This window comes from Propithecus coquereli, unplaced genomic scaffold (genome assembly GCF_000956105.1).
Source record: "Propithecus coquereli isolate 6110/MARCELLA unplaced genomic scaffold, Pcoq_1.0 Scaffold717, whole genome shotgun sequence".
Classification (NCBI taxonomy): Eukaryota; Metazoa; Chordata; class Mammalia; order Primates; family Indriidae; genus Propithecus; species Propithecus coquereli.
Window position 1 is genome coordinate 92865 of NW_012153252.1, and position 12475 is coordinate 105339.

The 12475-nt window shown below is 63.9% G+C and overlaps 1 protein-coding gene across 1 annotated transcript in view; it reads left to right on the top strand.

Annotated features, from left to right (window-relative positions):
• TSPEAR (thrombospondin-type laminin G domain and EAR repeats) overlaps positions 1 to 12475 on the top strand; it is a 68915-nt gene that overhangs the window by 37215 nt on the left and 19225 nt on the right. The window contains exons 2-8 of the mRNA XM_012661528.1: positions 4 to 242; positions 2838 to 2928; positions 4197 to 4353; positions 5154 to 5285; positions 6280 to 6506; positions 8160 to 8346; positions 9447 to 9676. Of these exons, the coding sequence (XP_012516982.1) occupies positions 4 to 242; positions 2838 to 2928; positions 4197 to 4353; positions 5154 to 5285; positions 6280 to 6506; positions 8160 to 8346; positions 9447 to 9676 (1263 nt within the window). The remainder of the gene's footprint in view (positions 1 to 3; positions 243 to 2837; positions 2929 to 4196; positions 4354 to 5153; positions 5286 to 6279; positions 6507 to 8159; positions 8347 to 9446; positions 9677 to 12475) is intronic.

Below are 12475 nucleotides of genomic sequence, written 5' to 3' on the forward strand. Positions count from 1 at the left end.
CAGAAGAACGAGTACCTGCTGACGCTGGTGGCGGAGGAGAGCGACGCGCTGCTGCTCGGCCTGCGCTACTCGCCCACGCAGCTGCACCTGCTGTTCCTCCGCGAGGACGCGGCGGGAGCCTGGCAGACACGCGTGTCCTTCCGCAGCGCGGCCCCCACGGACGGCCAGTGGCACACGCTGGTCCTCGCCGTGTCCGGAGCATCCTTCTCGCTCAGCGCGGACTGCGGCATCCCGCTGCACCTGTACGTACCTGGGCCGGGAGGGCTGCCCGCCTCATGTGGCCACGGGCCCAGGGGGTGGGCTGTCACCATGCAGGTCACCATGTGGGTCCGGCTCAGGCTGGCCACGGCAGGGCCAGACATCCCCGCTGTCCTCTGAGGGCCACCGTGGGCCGGGGCGAGGCTTGGGGACCTGGTGCAGCCAGGGCAGGGCATGGGGTATAGGCTGGAGTGGAGGCAGGGCAGAACCCAGAAGGGACGGTGCCACCTGGGGTCCAGGCTGCAAGGCCGTCTGGGCCAGTGGCTAAGAGACCCTCCTGCCCCACGTGGGTAACACACATGCCACGTGCCGTGGTCCGGACTGTAAGTTTCCTGCACACCTGAGACAACACCTGCCACACCGCGAGCTCAGTGGCTTAGAGCCCGGCAGGGGTGACGATGCCAAGCAGGCTGCCGACTGCTAGAAGCAGCCCGGGACCTGGCCGGTGCCGCACTGCACGGTGCCCTCCACTTCACCGATCCACCGCGGGACCCAGGATCATAAAGAACTGGGGAGGAGGGACGAGCTGACACGAGATGAGAAGGTAAATAGGCAAACATTCACAAAACCCAAAGCAGTGTGCAAAATAATCCTTATTCTCGGTGGGCACAACCCAGGGCCTGACTCACTCCCGTCCTTGCTGCGCCTGGTGTCCGCAGCCCCATGGCGGATCCACTGGACCCCCAAGTCTGACCCACCACCCTGCCAGCTGGCAGTCACCACGCCGGACCACCTACCGTTGCCCAGTGGGGCTGGAGATTCATTCTTCGCAATCGCAAATGATTCAGTTCATATTAAATCTGTTATTATCCCAAATGCTACTTCTCAAAGTCAGAATCCTCCTAAGTTGTTATGATGTCTGTTTCGTGATAGAAAGAATCTTAACCTTGATACCCTGAAACACCCGTCACAACCCCTGCCAGCACGGCCCAGAGTACTCAGGGCGCTTACGAGGGCCGTGGGCCCTGCTGTACTGGCTGCCCTTGGGACGCAGGGGCCTTGCGGGGGACGCCGCGCTGCCCACGAGGAACCTGAGCCCACAAGAGCCCCCACCAGCACGAGGAAGGTGGTCTGGCAGGGCGCCAACGTCACTGGCTTCTGGGCTGACCCGAGCATCGAGGAAGGACGACCAGCAGCACCTGCGGCCGCACAGACCTTGGCCTGGCCCTGCCCGTCAGGAGAAAGGAAGCGTTTGGGCCCCCGGGCATGACGATTAGGAGTGTCCCCAATGGTTTCAAGAGTGACTTCTTGGAGAAGACAGAGGGGAGTGAGGCTTTCCGGACAGATTGAACTGTGGCATTGTTTCTCCAGGAGGAGCAGGACGGGGGCAGGGCTGTGGACCCACAGCGGAGGCCTGGCTGGTGGCAGCTCCGCGCCCAGCCCTGCAGGGACAGCCGTGCCTACGTCCTCAGGCTCACTCTGCCCCTTGGCTGGCCAGTCAGACTCGGCCCTGGCACCACCTGAGGCTCCCTGGAAAAATGCGTCTGACAGAGGGTCGGTCGCCACAGCTCTGTGGTGCTGGAGGACGCAGGAGGCCAGGCGGAGGGAGGCAGCAGCCGGGGGCCGGGGCTGATTGTCGCCAAGGAAGGATTTAGGCACACGGGTTTCAGGGGCCCTGCAGGCCGCCACGGAGGGTGTGGGCCAGGGCTTGGGGGCCAGAAGCCTGGAGCCTACCAGAGGCGGAGCTGTGTGTAAAGGACAGGCCTTCTGGGACAGCAGGGCAGGAGCTGACGTCACCATGGCCAACTGCAGCCAGGTGGAAAGCTCCAGAAGGAGCAGTGACATCATGGCCAAGAGGGGAGCCCTGAGGGCACCCTTGTTTTTGACCCAGGGTTCCAGCCACCCCATCCCCTCCCTCGGGTGCCCACCCTACCCCATCTCCAGAGTTCACCCTGCAGTCGCCCATCAAGATCACTCCTCCTCATGGGTCGCCAGTGACCTCCTGCCCTCAAGCCGTCTGTCCACGTCCCCAGGCCGGGTGACGGGCCGGAGCTCAGTGGAGGGGCTGGAGGACCTGTGCAGGTGGAAGGATCTGCAGCTGTGCCCTGCCACGCAGGAGAACAACCAGCATCTCACCACACGCGTTTGCAAAGGACCCTTGTCCTGGGGTGAAGTGCGCCCCCACTGCTGTCCCCCTAGTACCTGAGGATGCAACCTCCCTTGGAAACGGGGTCTCTGCAGATATAATCAAGTCAAGATAAGGTCACACTGGAGCAAGGTGTGCTCTGTTCCGGTACGACTAGCGTCCCTGCAAGGAGACACGGGGAGCAGGCCAAGCAGACAGAGGCAGAGACTGGAGTGACGCAGCCACAAGGAACACCTGAAGCCACCAGAAGCTGCAGGACCCTCCTGTAGAGCCGTCAGAGGACGTGTGGCCCTGCCACTCCTTGCTCTCAGAGTCCTCCAGCGTTGTGAGAGGATAAACTTTTGCTGTTTAAGCCTCCCGTGTGTGGTGCTTTGTCACAACAGCCCCGGGACACCACGCACTTCTCACGAGGGGCTCACTCCCTTGTCTTCCGTAGGTAAACCGGGTACGGCCTTCTCTCCTGCAGCCCTAAAACTCTCCCCCCATGTTTCAGAACGGCTGACGTGCCCTTCCCTGCCACCCTGTCAGTGAGAGGAGCTCGGTTCTTTGTTGGCAGCCGAAGGAGAAGCAAAGGCCTGTTCACAGTAAGTCAGTGCCGGCAGGGTGCAGCTGTCCCCCAGCCTGTCATCTCGATGCTCTAGTGTAACAGTCTCACAGGTGCTAACTGGCCACAAGGGCTGGGTCGCTGCCACCGGGCCTTTGCACTTGCTATTTCCTGCTCCTGGCAGCCTCTTCCCTGACACCCTTGGGCCCTGCCCAAGTGTCCTCTACTTTGACACCTGCCCCACTACTCCGAGATGCTGCTGCACCAGCCCTGGGGCCCCTTCCCCTGTATTGACTTCTCAGTAGCACTGACCACCCTCAGACCAGCCCAGTGTCTGCCTGCACCTATTTCCCCACTCGAGTATGGGGGGGGCCTCATTCCATGAGGGTGTGGCTTTTGCTCCCTGTGCTGCTGTGTCCACCATGGCTGGAACCATGCCTGACACATAGTAGGTGCCCTGTGAGTATTTATTGATGGCATGCTTGGACAGATGGTGGCAGAGGGAGGATCGGTGGATGGATGGATGGACAGATGGATAGATGGTTGATGGACAGATGGATGGATGTATGTACGGATGGATGGACAGGTGGGCAGATGGATGGATGGTTCATGGACAGATGGATGGATGGATGAATAGTCGGGCAGATGGATGGATGGACAGATGGTTGATGGATGGATGGATGGATAGATGGATTGTTGGATGGATGGATGGACAGACAGACAGATGGTTGATGGAAAGATGGATGGATGGATGGACAGATGGATAGATGGTTGATGGACAGATGGATGGATGGATGGACAGATGGATAGATGGACAGACAGATGGGTAGACGGTTGATAGGCAGATGGATGGATGGATGCATAGATGGTGGATGGACTGATGGATGGACAGACAGATGCATAGATGGTTGATGGACTGATGGATGGATGGACAGACAGATGGTTGATAGGCAGATGGATGGATGGATGCATAGATGGTTGATGGATTGATGGATGGACAGACAGATGCATAGATGGTTGATGGACGGATGGATGGATGGATGGATGCACGCACAGATGGGCAGGGGGATGGAGGGAGGGGTGAGCGGGTGAGCAGTGTGGCCAGTCACTTTAAGTTAGCCCACACGAAACTCCCTTCTGTGGATTAATTACCGCAGAAGGTGTACGGTTCTCCACCGATGCGCCCAGGGCCCCCCGTACCCAGCACGTAGACGCTGCTCTCCTGGCTCGGCAGAGGTTCGACTCCATCCACCCCTCCCTCCCGCGCCCTCCTGCAGCCGATCTGAGGAGCTGTCCCTCTCTCTGCAGGGCCTGGTGAGGCAGCTGGTCCTGCTGCCAGGCTCGGACGCCACCCCCAGGCTGTGTCCCAGCAGGAACGCCCAGCTGGCTGTGCTGTCCATCCCACGGGTTCTGCAGGCCCTCCCGGGGAAGCCGGAAGACAACGAGGTGCTGCAGTATCCCTATGGTTAGTCGGCGAGGCCCCTGCCCCACACTGAGGGCAGATGCCGGCACCTCGGCCTCTTGCTGGGCGGCAAACAAGGCTCCCTCTCCTCCTGTCCCGTGCGCGGTGCTGTCGTTCCCCTCGCGGCTGCGCAACGACAGAGGACACTGGGGGCCCAACCAGGGAGGCAGGCAGCGCCATCAGACAGGCCAGCACCATCCACCCTGCCCTCCAAGCGCTCCCGCGGCCGCCATCCCGCCCCGTCCTGGGCCCCGGCAGATGGCAGGCTCTGCTAGCTTTGAAAGCCTCCCTTCCCCTGAGCCTTCTCTGATGTCCACCGCGCCCTGCTTGCCTCCCAGGGCAGCCGGGGGCCGTCCCCACCACAGTCACGCACATGGCAGCCGCCCAGGCGGCCGACCCTGGATGCGCACTTCTGTTTTCCGTGACCCACCAGCCAGAGGCTTGCTTCCTCTCAGGGTGGGGTCGGGGCTGTGTTCGTTTAAACCACACCCCTGCCGTGGAGACTCTGCCCCCCACCCCCGCACCCCCCTGCTCTGCAGCCGCCCTGAAGGAAGGTGAGGTGGGGGACAGCAGAGCCCCCCGAGCCTCGCCATGTGTGGGAACAATGAGGGGAGCCCCCACCTCAAGCACACCGGCCTCACGATGTCACGCACGGTCAGCGCAAGAGGGCCGCTGCAGAGCTGTCCCTTGTGCCCAGACGTGCGCGGGGTCCCTTGCGGGCCGGCGTGCAGAGGCACAGGTGGGGCTGCGCCATCTTCCCACGGGCACTGACCCCGGACACTCGCTTTCCCGTCTCCCCTCAGAAACCGACCTGAAAGTGACGCTGGGGTCCCGGCCGCCATGTACCAAGGTGGAAGACGCCCAGTTCTGGTTTGACGCCAGCAGGAAGGGGCTGTATTTGTGTGTCGGCAACGAGTGGGTCTCCGTGTTAGCAGGTGAGGCGGGGCCCGGGGTCTTGAGGTCTCTGGACACTGGCGCTCCATGACGCCCTGAGCACACGGGCAGCGCTGTCACGTCACGCCTAGGGGCGGGGGTTATGAAGGGCAAATGGCCACGGCCACCTCTAGATGACCACAGGCTTGGTCGTCCGGGGGGGCACTTCTGAGAGTAAGAGGGACCGTGGGTCGTGTCATGACACCTGGGAGCAAGCGGCAGGCAGGACGGCAGCAGCCGGGTCACTGTCCTCCCTGGACCCGAGTGTCTTCCGCCGTGGCCCGTCCTGAGAGCTGGTGCTATGCAGGACAGGACTCGGCCCCTAAGCAGCCATGAGCTTGTGCAGTTTGGAAATGCAAAGCCTCCTGGGCACGACACGGTGGCAGGGGTGGAACTCTCTCAGGACCTCTCCCCAAACCACAGGAAGGGGTCGTGGGCACAGCAGGTGCACAGGGCTCCCGTGACCCTTCCTCTGCCCCCGCCTCCCCGCCCAAGAGAGCAGGGATGAGACGCAAGAATCTGGGAGTGTCCTGTTTCCCAGCACGTCCTTCCCACAGTCCGTCCCCACGCCCGGGAAGGTGAGCACAGGCTGCGGGAGACGCTCCAGCCTGGCGTCCCCAGGGGAACAGGATGGGACGGTTCCAGCTGAGCCCCGCAAGCCGTTGGCTCTGCTGTTTCACTTTATCCAGGGCGCGCTAGTCGCAGAGCAGTGAGCCTCGGGAACGCCGTCGTGAGGCCGGGATGTCTAACTTTCACGCTGTTAGTGTCGTGGGGGCTGCGCAGACCGTGACGCCCCCGCAGACACGGGCGGCTGCCCCGACAGACTGCTCTGGGAGGGCGAAAGGAGGCTCCAGGCAAAGCGCCGTGCTGAAATCCCACGCCCGAGGCTGAGGCTTCCGGGGTCACGGCCCAGGGCCCTGGGGGTCGCGCTCCCAGCGATCGATGCGTCGGGCTTCTGTTCCTGGCGGTGTTAACGCGTCGCACTGTCTGTCCCAGCCAGAGAGAGACTGGACTACGTGCAGCAGCACCAGGACCTGCTCACCAGCTCGGAGACCCTGGGCATCGAGGTGTTCCGCATCCCAGGGGTGGGGCTCTTCGCCGCCACGGCCAATCGGAAGGCCACGTCCGCCATCTACAAGTGGACGGACGGCAAGTTCGCCTCGTTCCAGAGCCTCCGCACACACCAGGCACAGTCCTGGCGACACTTCACCATCGGGAGAAAGGCAAGTCTGCGTGCCGGGACCGCACACCCTCTCTAACTTGAGAAACCCCGAGTCCAGCGGTTGGGGCTCCTCCTGTAGGTCGAATGTTCCTCCTGGTTCCAAGCCCTGGCTCAGGCCGCGAAAGGCTCTCAGAGTCTCAGGCGTCAGCTACGACTCTCCACCCGGAGCGTGGCGCCGAGAGTCTGCACGCTCCTGCCAAGCAGACTGGGTCATTTCCAAGCTGCGGACCCGTTCTGTGTAGACCCCTCCCTAGCAAATTTAAAACCTGCAGATCACGTTTACTCGAGCCAATCAACACTGCAGAAGTCATTTCAGAATAAAAATAGAAGATCTACATTCCAGATCCTTCCTTTGCTCACTTCACAAACACTCAGGACACGCCGTGTGCAGACGGCCGGCCGGGATGGGGCCGGGCCGAGCACGGGGGCGCGGGGCTGGGTCTGAGAGAGGCGTCAGCATTGCCCCGGGGAGGAGCAGATTTTCTCCACAGCCTGGACTCCAGACGGCAGAGTCCTAGAGACGCCTCGTGAACATCTCGTGAACATCCCCTCATCCAAGAAAGGTGCGCGGCTGACGGCCAGGCTCTCGCTCGACGCCAGACGCAATCCCTGCGCTCCTGCTGCCCACAGCCTGCCACGGCCCCTGCTGCGTCCATGTCCAGTGTGGGGAATGAACAACTTTTTTTGGTGGGGGCTATTGTTGACATTTTAAAGTTTTTATTTTATTTTTTATTTTTTTGAAGACAGGGTCTTGCTCTGTTGCCCGGGCTAGAGTGCAGTGGCATCATCCTAGCTCACTGCAGCCTCAAACTCCTGGGCTCAAGTGATCCTCCTGCCTCAGCTTCCTGAGTAGCTCAGAGTACAGGTGCGTGCCACCATGCCCGGCTAATTTTTTTATTATGCTTTTGTTGAGATGGGGTCTTGCTGTGTTGCCCAGGCTGGTCTTGAACTCCTAGGCTCAAGCAATCCTCCTGCCTTGGCCTCCCAAAGTGTTGGGATTATAGGCATGAGCCACCGTGCCTGGCCAGTTTTTATTTTTTCATTATAAAAAAATGCTAACATTACATCAAGGAAAAATTGAGAAATTCAGAAAAACGAGGAAAATATTTGTCTCATCACCTGAGCAAACATGTGGCTCCATTCGGCACACCCGCCCGCGCACATTGCGCGCGAACCAGACACCGCGCTGTCCTGTCGCAACCACACAACTGCCATGGCGGGCCCTGGTCCCGTCACACGGCTGCGCTGTTACGTGGTTCCCACGTTTGGCGCCTTGGCCTGCCTTGGCACGGCAAGGAGAGCAGGTGGTTAAGGGACTTTTTTCTGCGCGTCACGCTGTGAGACCATTTTTGTGCGTAAAGCTTTTCCCGAGTTTGGGGGTTTTTTGTTTTGTGTCGTTTCGTGCCTTTGGATAGTGACAGAGTGGGAGTCATGGGCCGGCGTACACGGCCCTCGTTAAAGGACTCCGCGACCAAATCTGCGGAGCCGCCACCGGCTCCCCGCCCCCGCAGCGGTCGGTGCTGGAGGGTGGGCGCGGCCCGGTTCCCGCGCTGCCGAGACGGAGCAAGGACTTGTGGGGGGACGCTGACGTTCACGCGCACACGCCAGCCCCGGCCCGACCCCAGAGCCAGTCGCCCTGGTCACTGTCTTTCAGGTCTTCCTGGCTGTGGCCAACTTCGAGCCAGACGAGAAGGGTCAGGAGTTCTCTGTCATTTACAAGTGGAGCCCCAGAAAGCTGAAGTTCGCCCCGTACCAGAGGATCGCCACCCACAGCGCCCGCGACTGGGAGGCCTTCGAGGTGCACGGGGAGCACTTCCTGGCGGTGGCCAACCACCGGGAAGGTAGGGCAGGTGCGGCCTTCGACCCGGAAGGAAGCCGCTCCAGGCTGGGCAGGCCCTCGTGCAGGGCGAAGTGTTATCTCCTTACAAACGACCAGTCGCCCCAGCCCGCTTCCGGGGTCTCAGCGACAGTCGTGGGTGAGGGAGACCGCCCGCGGCACGCACCCCTCCCCACCGCCTGTCCGGGGAAGGACGGTGGCGGGTTGTGCCTGCAGGGAGCCGCCCCGGAAACACAGCCCCGAGTCCCGGCACAGACTCTGCCCGCTGGGGTCCCCCGCTCTGTGCGGGAGTCTGGCCCACACCGCGAGGAGGTCAGGCGTCTGAGCAGCCGGCGGGGCAGTCCCGGGATGCTGGCACGGATGGGCGCCAGTGGGCGGAGAGGGACGTGGGTCTGGAGAAGTTGCCGGTGACCTTGTTTCCCGAGAGCGGGCTCAGCACGCCGGCGGGCAGTGGGGTGCGGGCCCAGGAGGGCTGGAAGCCTGGTTCCTGGGTCAGACCACTGCCCCGAGTGGCCACCAGCCAGTCCTTCCCATTCAAGAACCCGGGGGGCTAGACCGGGTCTGAGGTAGTGGCGCCCCCGCACGCGCATTTCTGACTCCGGCCTCCCCAGGCTCCACGGCTCAGCCGTCGCCTGCGTGGACAGCCCCCAGGCCAACACCCAGTGCACCCACGGGAGGGCCCCTGCAGGGCGGGGCCCCGCAGATCACCGTGCGAACAGCGTGTGGGAGGGTCTGACCTGGGGAGAGGGTGAGAGGGAAGGGGACCCGGGAGGGCGGCAGTGTGGCTGGGGACACAGAGGGGTCCCACCTCCACCACGCCAGCAGGCCACAGTGGGGGCGCGGAGCCGTCCGAAGGCGCTGGGAGTGCTGAGAGAGCTCACTCGGGAGTGCGCCATGAAGGCCCAGGGTTGGGGGTGCTGTGGGGGGCTGCGGTGGGGGTGAGAAGGCAGAGGTCAGGGTGGGCAGGGCATGCCCCGGGCGGTGTGCAGGTCACTGGTCTGTGGGGGACTCGGGGCAAGGCTGTTGGGTGGGCTCTGGCTCCTTGGGGTCATGGTGGGGCCCAGGAAGTCTGTGTCCCCTCCCCGACGCAGCCCTGGGTTCCAGGTGACAACCACAACATCGACAGCGTCATCTACAAGTGGAACCCGGCGACCCGCCTCTTCGAGGCCAACCAGACCATCCCCACGTCCGGCGCCTACGACTGGGAGTTCTTCACCGTGGGGCCCTACTCCTTCCTGGCGGTGGCCAACACCTTCAACGGCACGTCCACCCGCGTGCACTCGCGCCTGTACGTCTGGCTGCTGGGCGCCTTCCAGCTCTTCCAGTCGTTCCCGGTAAGGAAGCGCACAGCCCCGTCCTCCGTCCCCCGTCCCCCGTCTGCAGCGAGTGCCAGCTGGGACGGGGGCGCGGGCAGGGGGCACAGCCAGGCAGCGGGCGCGGCTCTGGATTCTCCGTCCCGAGACCAGGGTCCTGTCCCGGTTGGACGGGGCAGGCGCGGCTCCCTCCCAGGCTGGAGGCGCCCGGCTGCCTGCCACAGCCGCTGGTATTCTCCGGGGACAGCCCCGGTGCCCAGGAACAAGGGCAGGGTGCGCTAGCTCTGCCCCTGCCCTGCCCTGGACTTTTCCACACCCAGCAGCTCTGGGCCCCGTGGTGCCCCCGACGAGCTCCGCGGTCTGATCCCAGCTTGGGTGGCTCTGACCTGGGCGGTGTGGGGGCTGGGGCAGCGCTTGCTCCCCTGGCCTAGAGGGACCCCCAGGGCCCAGTCACAGGGGCCCGCAAGACTCTGCGCGGAGGCGGCAGCCTGTTGACCTGGCCTTTGCAGAGGGCAGGACAGTGAACCAGGTGGCCCCAGGCCAGCGTGACAGGGACTGGGAGGGGGACGCAGAGGTGCTGGGCGGGGCGCGGCAGGGCACATCTGCCAGGGGCCAGGCGAGGGCTGCCTCTGCGAGAGCCTGGGTTCCCGGAGGGGACAGCTCAGAGGCCTTTGCCTGGGGGACCCGGGGGACCTGCGAGGGGCTGGGGTGGGAGGTGAGAAGGTGGGGCTCAGGGTGGGCAGGGCATGTCCCAGCACCGTGCGTGTCGCTGGTCTGGGGACCCGGGGCGGCGTTCCCTCTCCGTGTGCTAGAAGTGAGCACCCTCTCAAAATAGAGACGCCGCTGCCCCCACGAGTCTCAGTCCTCCCTGTGTCCTTCTGGAACCTTCTGTGCTCACTGGCCTGGGGCCTCATTGGCTGGCAGGAATGTCCTCAGAGCCCTCTGTGCCCTGGGGCAGGGAGGTGCACCCAGGCCACTCTTGCTGAGTGAGCTGCGCCTGAGAGGCTCGTGCAGGGCAGGGACGCCGCGCCCGGGAGGAGAGAGCGCTGGGGAGGCAGCCACGGAGGCGATGCCCAAACCTCCTGTCAGGGTCTCCAGAAAACGGGACGAGCAGCCAGGGCTCTGCGGAGCCGCCCTGCGAGGCTCTGTGGAGGGGTGGGTGGGGCTCTGTGGCCGGAATGACTTTCTAGAACATTCTACACATGCATCTCATCAGAGCAAGCTGCAGGTTGCACAGGGGGGTGAGTTGCAAAACACAGGGAGGAGGGAGAAGTTCAGACATCGCAGGTTCCTGGAGCACCCTCCATCCTGGCGGAGCGAGCTCGGCTAGGAGACGGTGGGCCTCACCCATCCTCTCCGGCATTCCCAGAACTGCTCCGGCCCCAGCATGCACGGCCGCCGGGAGGCTGGGGGCACAGCAGCACCCGGGACTGCCACCTGCCCTTAGGGTCGCAGGCGGTAGTGGAGGGCCGCAGCATTAGGTGACCTTCAGGACACAGGAGAACAGGTGCCAGGGAAGGCGGAGCCACCACCCAGAGCCAAAGGGTGCCAGGAAAATGTGATGCCACCAGGGCGGGGCCCACAGGGCCGCACTTTAGTGACTTTAAGGATGGGCTAGTGGGCAGGAGAGAGGGGCCCTGAGGAGGCTGCTGCCCACCGGGGAGCAGCAGGTGCCCAGGAGAGGAGGCTGCCGGGCTGGGAGGACATGCTGGGAGCCCTCGAGCGCTGTACGGGAGGGGCGAGCGCGTCCGTGAGCGAGGGAGAGGCAGGGTGACCCCGAGCGCCCGGCACAGGGGTCAGTGGGGTTGGGGCCGCGAGAGTCCCTCCTGATCTGCATGTGTAACAGCCTCGGGAGGTGGCAGGGCCAGCAGGGCCGTTTGCTGAGCGGTGACTCTGCAAAGTGCCGCCGAGAGCTCTGCGCCTTCCTTCCGCCCCTTCCTCACGGCCGCCCTGTGAAGCAGGCGCTGCCACCGGCTCTGTGACACATGAGGACACGTGAGGGAGGGTCGGCAGCCTGCTCGTGGCGCAGCTGGGATTCGGGCCCAGGCGGCACAGCCCGGGGCTTGGCTGGCGAGGCCGGAGTGGCACGCGAGGTCCTCACGTCACCCTCCGTGCACGCCCTCTGGCCGTGATGCCGGCAGACGCTGAGGCTCTGGGAGTGACATGGTGTCTTGGCTGGTAGCAACGCGCCGGTGCGCAGACAGCGATTGGAAAGAGGGTGCGGGCGTGTCCCGCGTGTCTGGCGTGGGTCAGGGGTGAGTGGCAGGCACAGGAGAGGAGGCGGCGGGCAGGATCGCGGGGGCAGCGGCCGCGTCGGGGGCCTGCCGGCCGCGTGGGCAGGAAGGAAGCGTCCAGGGAGCAGGCCCGGCGCCGGGCCAGGAAGGACGGAGGGGCCGGGAGGCGCTCACCTTCTCACATTGTCTCGTTCTCACGCCCCTACGTGCAGAGCCGTGTCGGCCTCCTCCGGGAAGAAGGCGGGTGCGGGGTTGGCGGGATGTGGAAGGGCCGGTCAGGAACGTGTCGCAAAGCTGCGCACTCAGTCTCAGGTCCCCGGGAAGGCAGTGGGTGCTTCTGTGACTTTAACCCGAGGAGGGGAGGCTGTTTGCCAGCGGCGGGATGTCCCGGGTGGCATGATGTCGTCCTGACGTTGAAACCGCGCTCACGGCCGGGGCCTTGGCCCTGTGCAGTGACCCCAGGAAAGCCCGGACGACACTGGCACTGGCGGGGGCTTTCTGGGTCACCAGGACCGAAGCCAGGATCCGTCTGGGGCCTGGCGCGGAGGTGGGACCCATTTCGTCCCCACACTCGCACGGTGGGGCA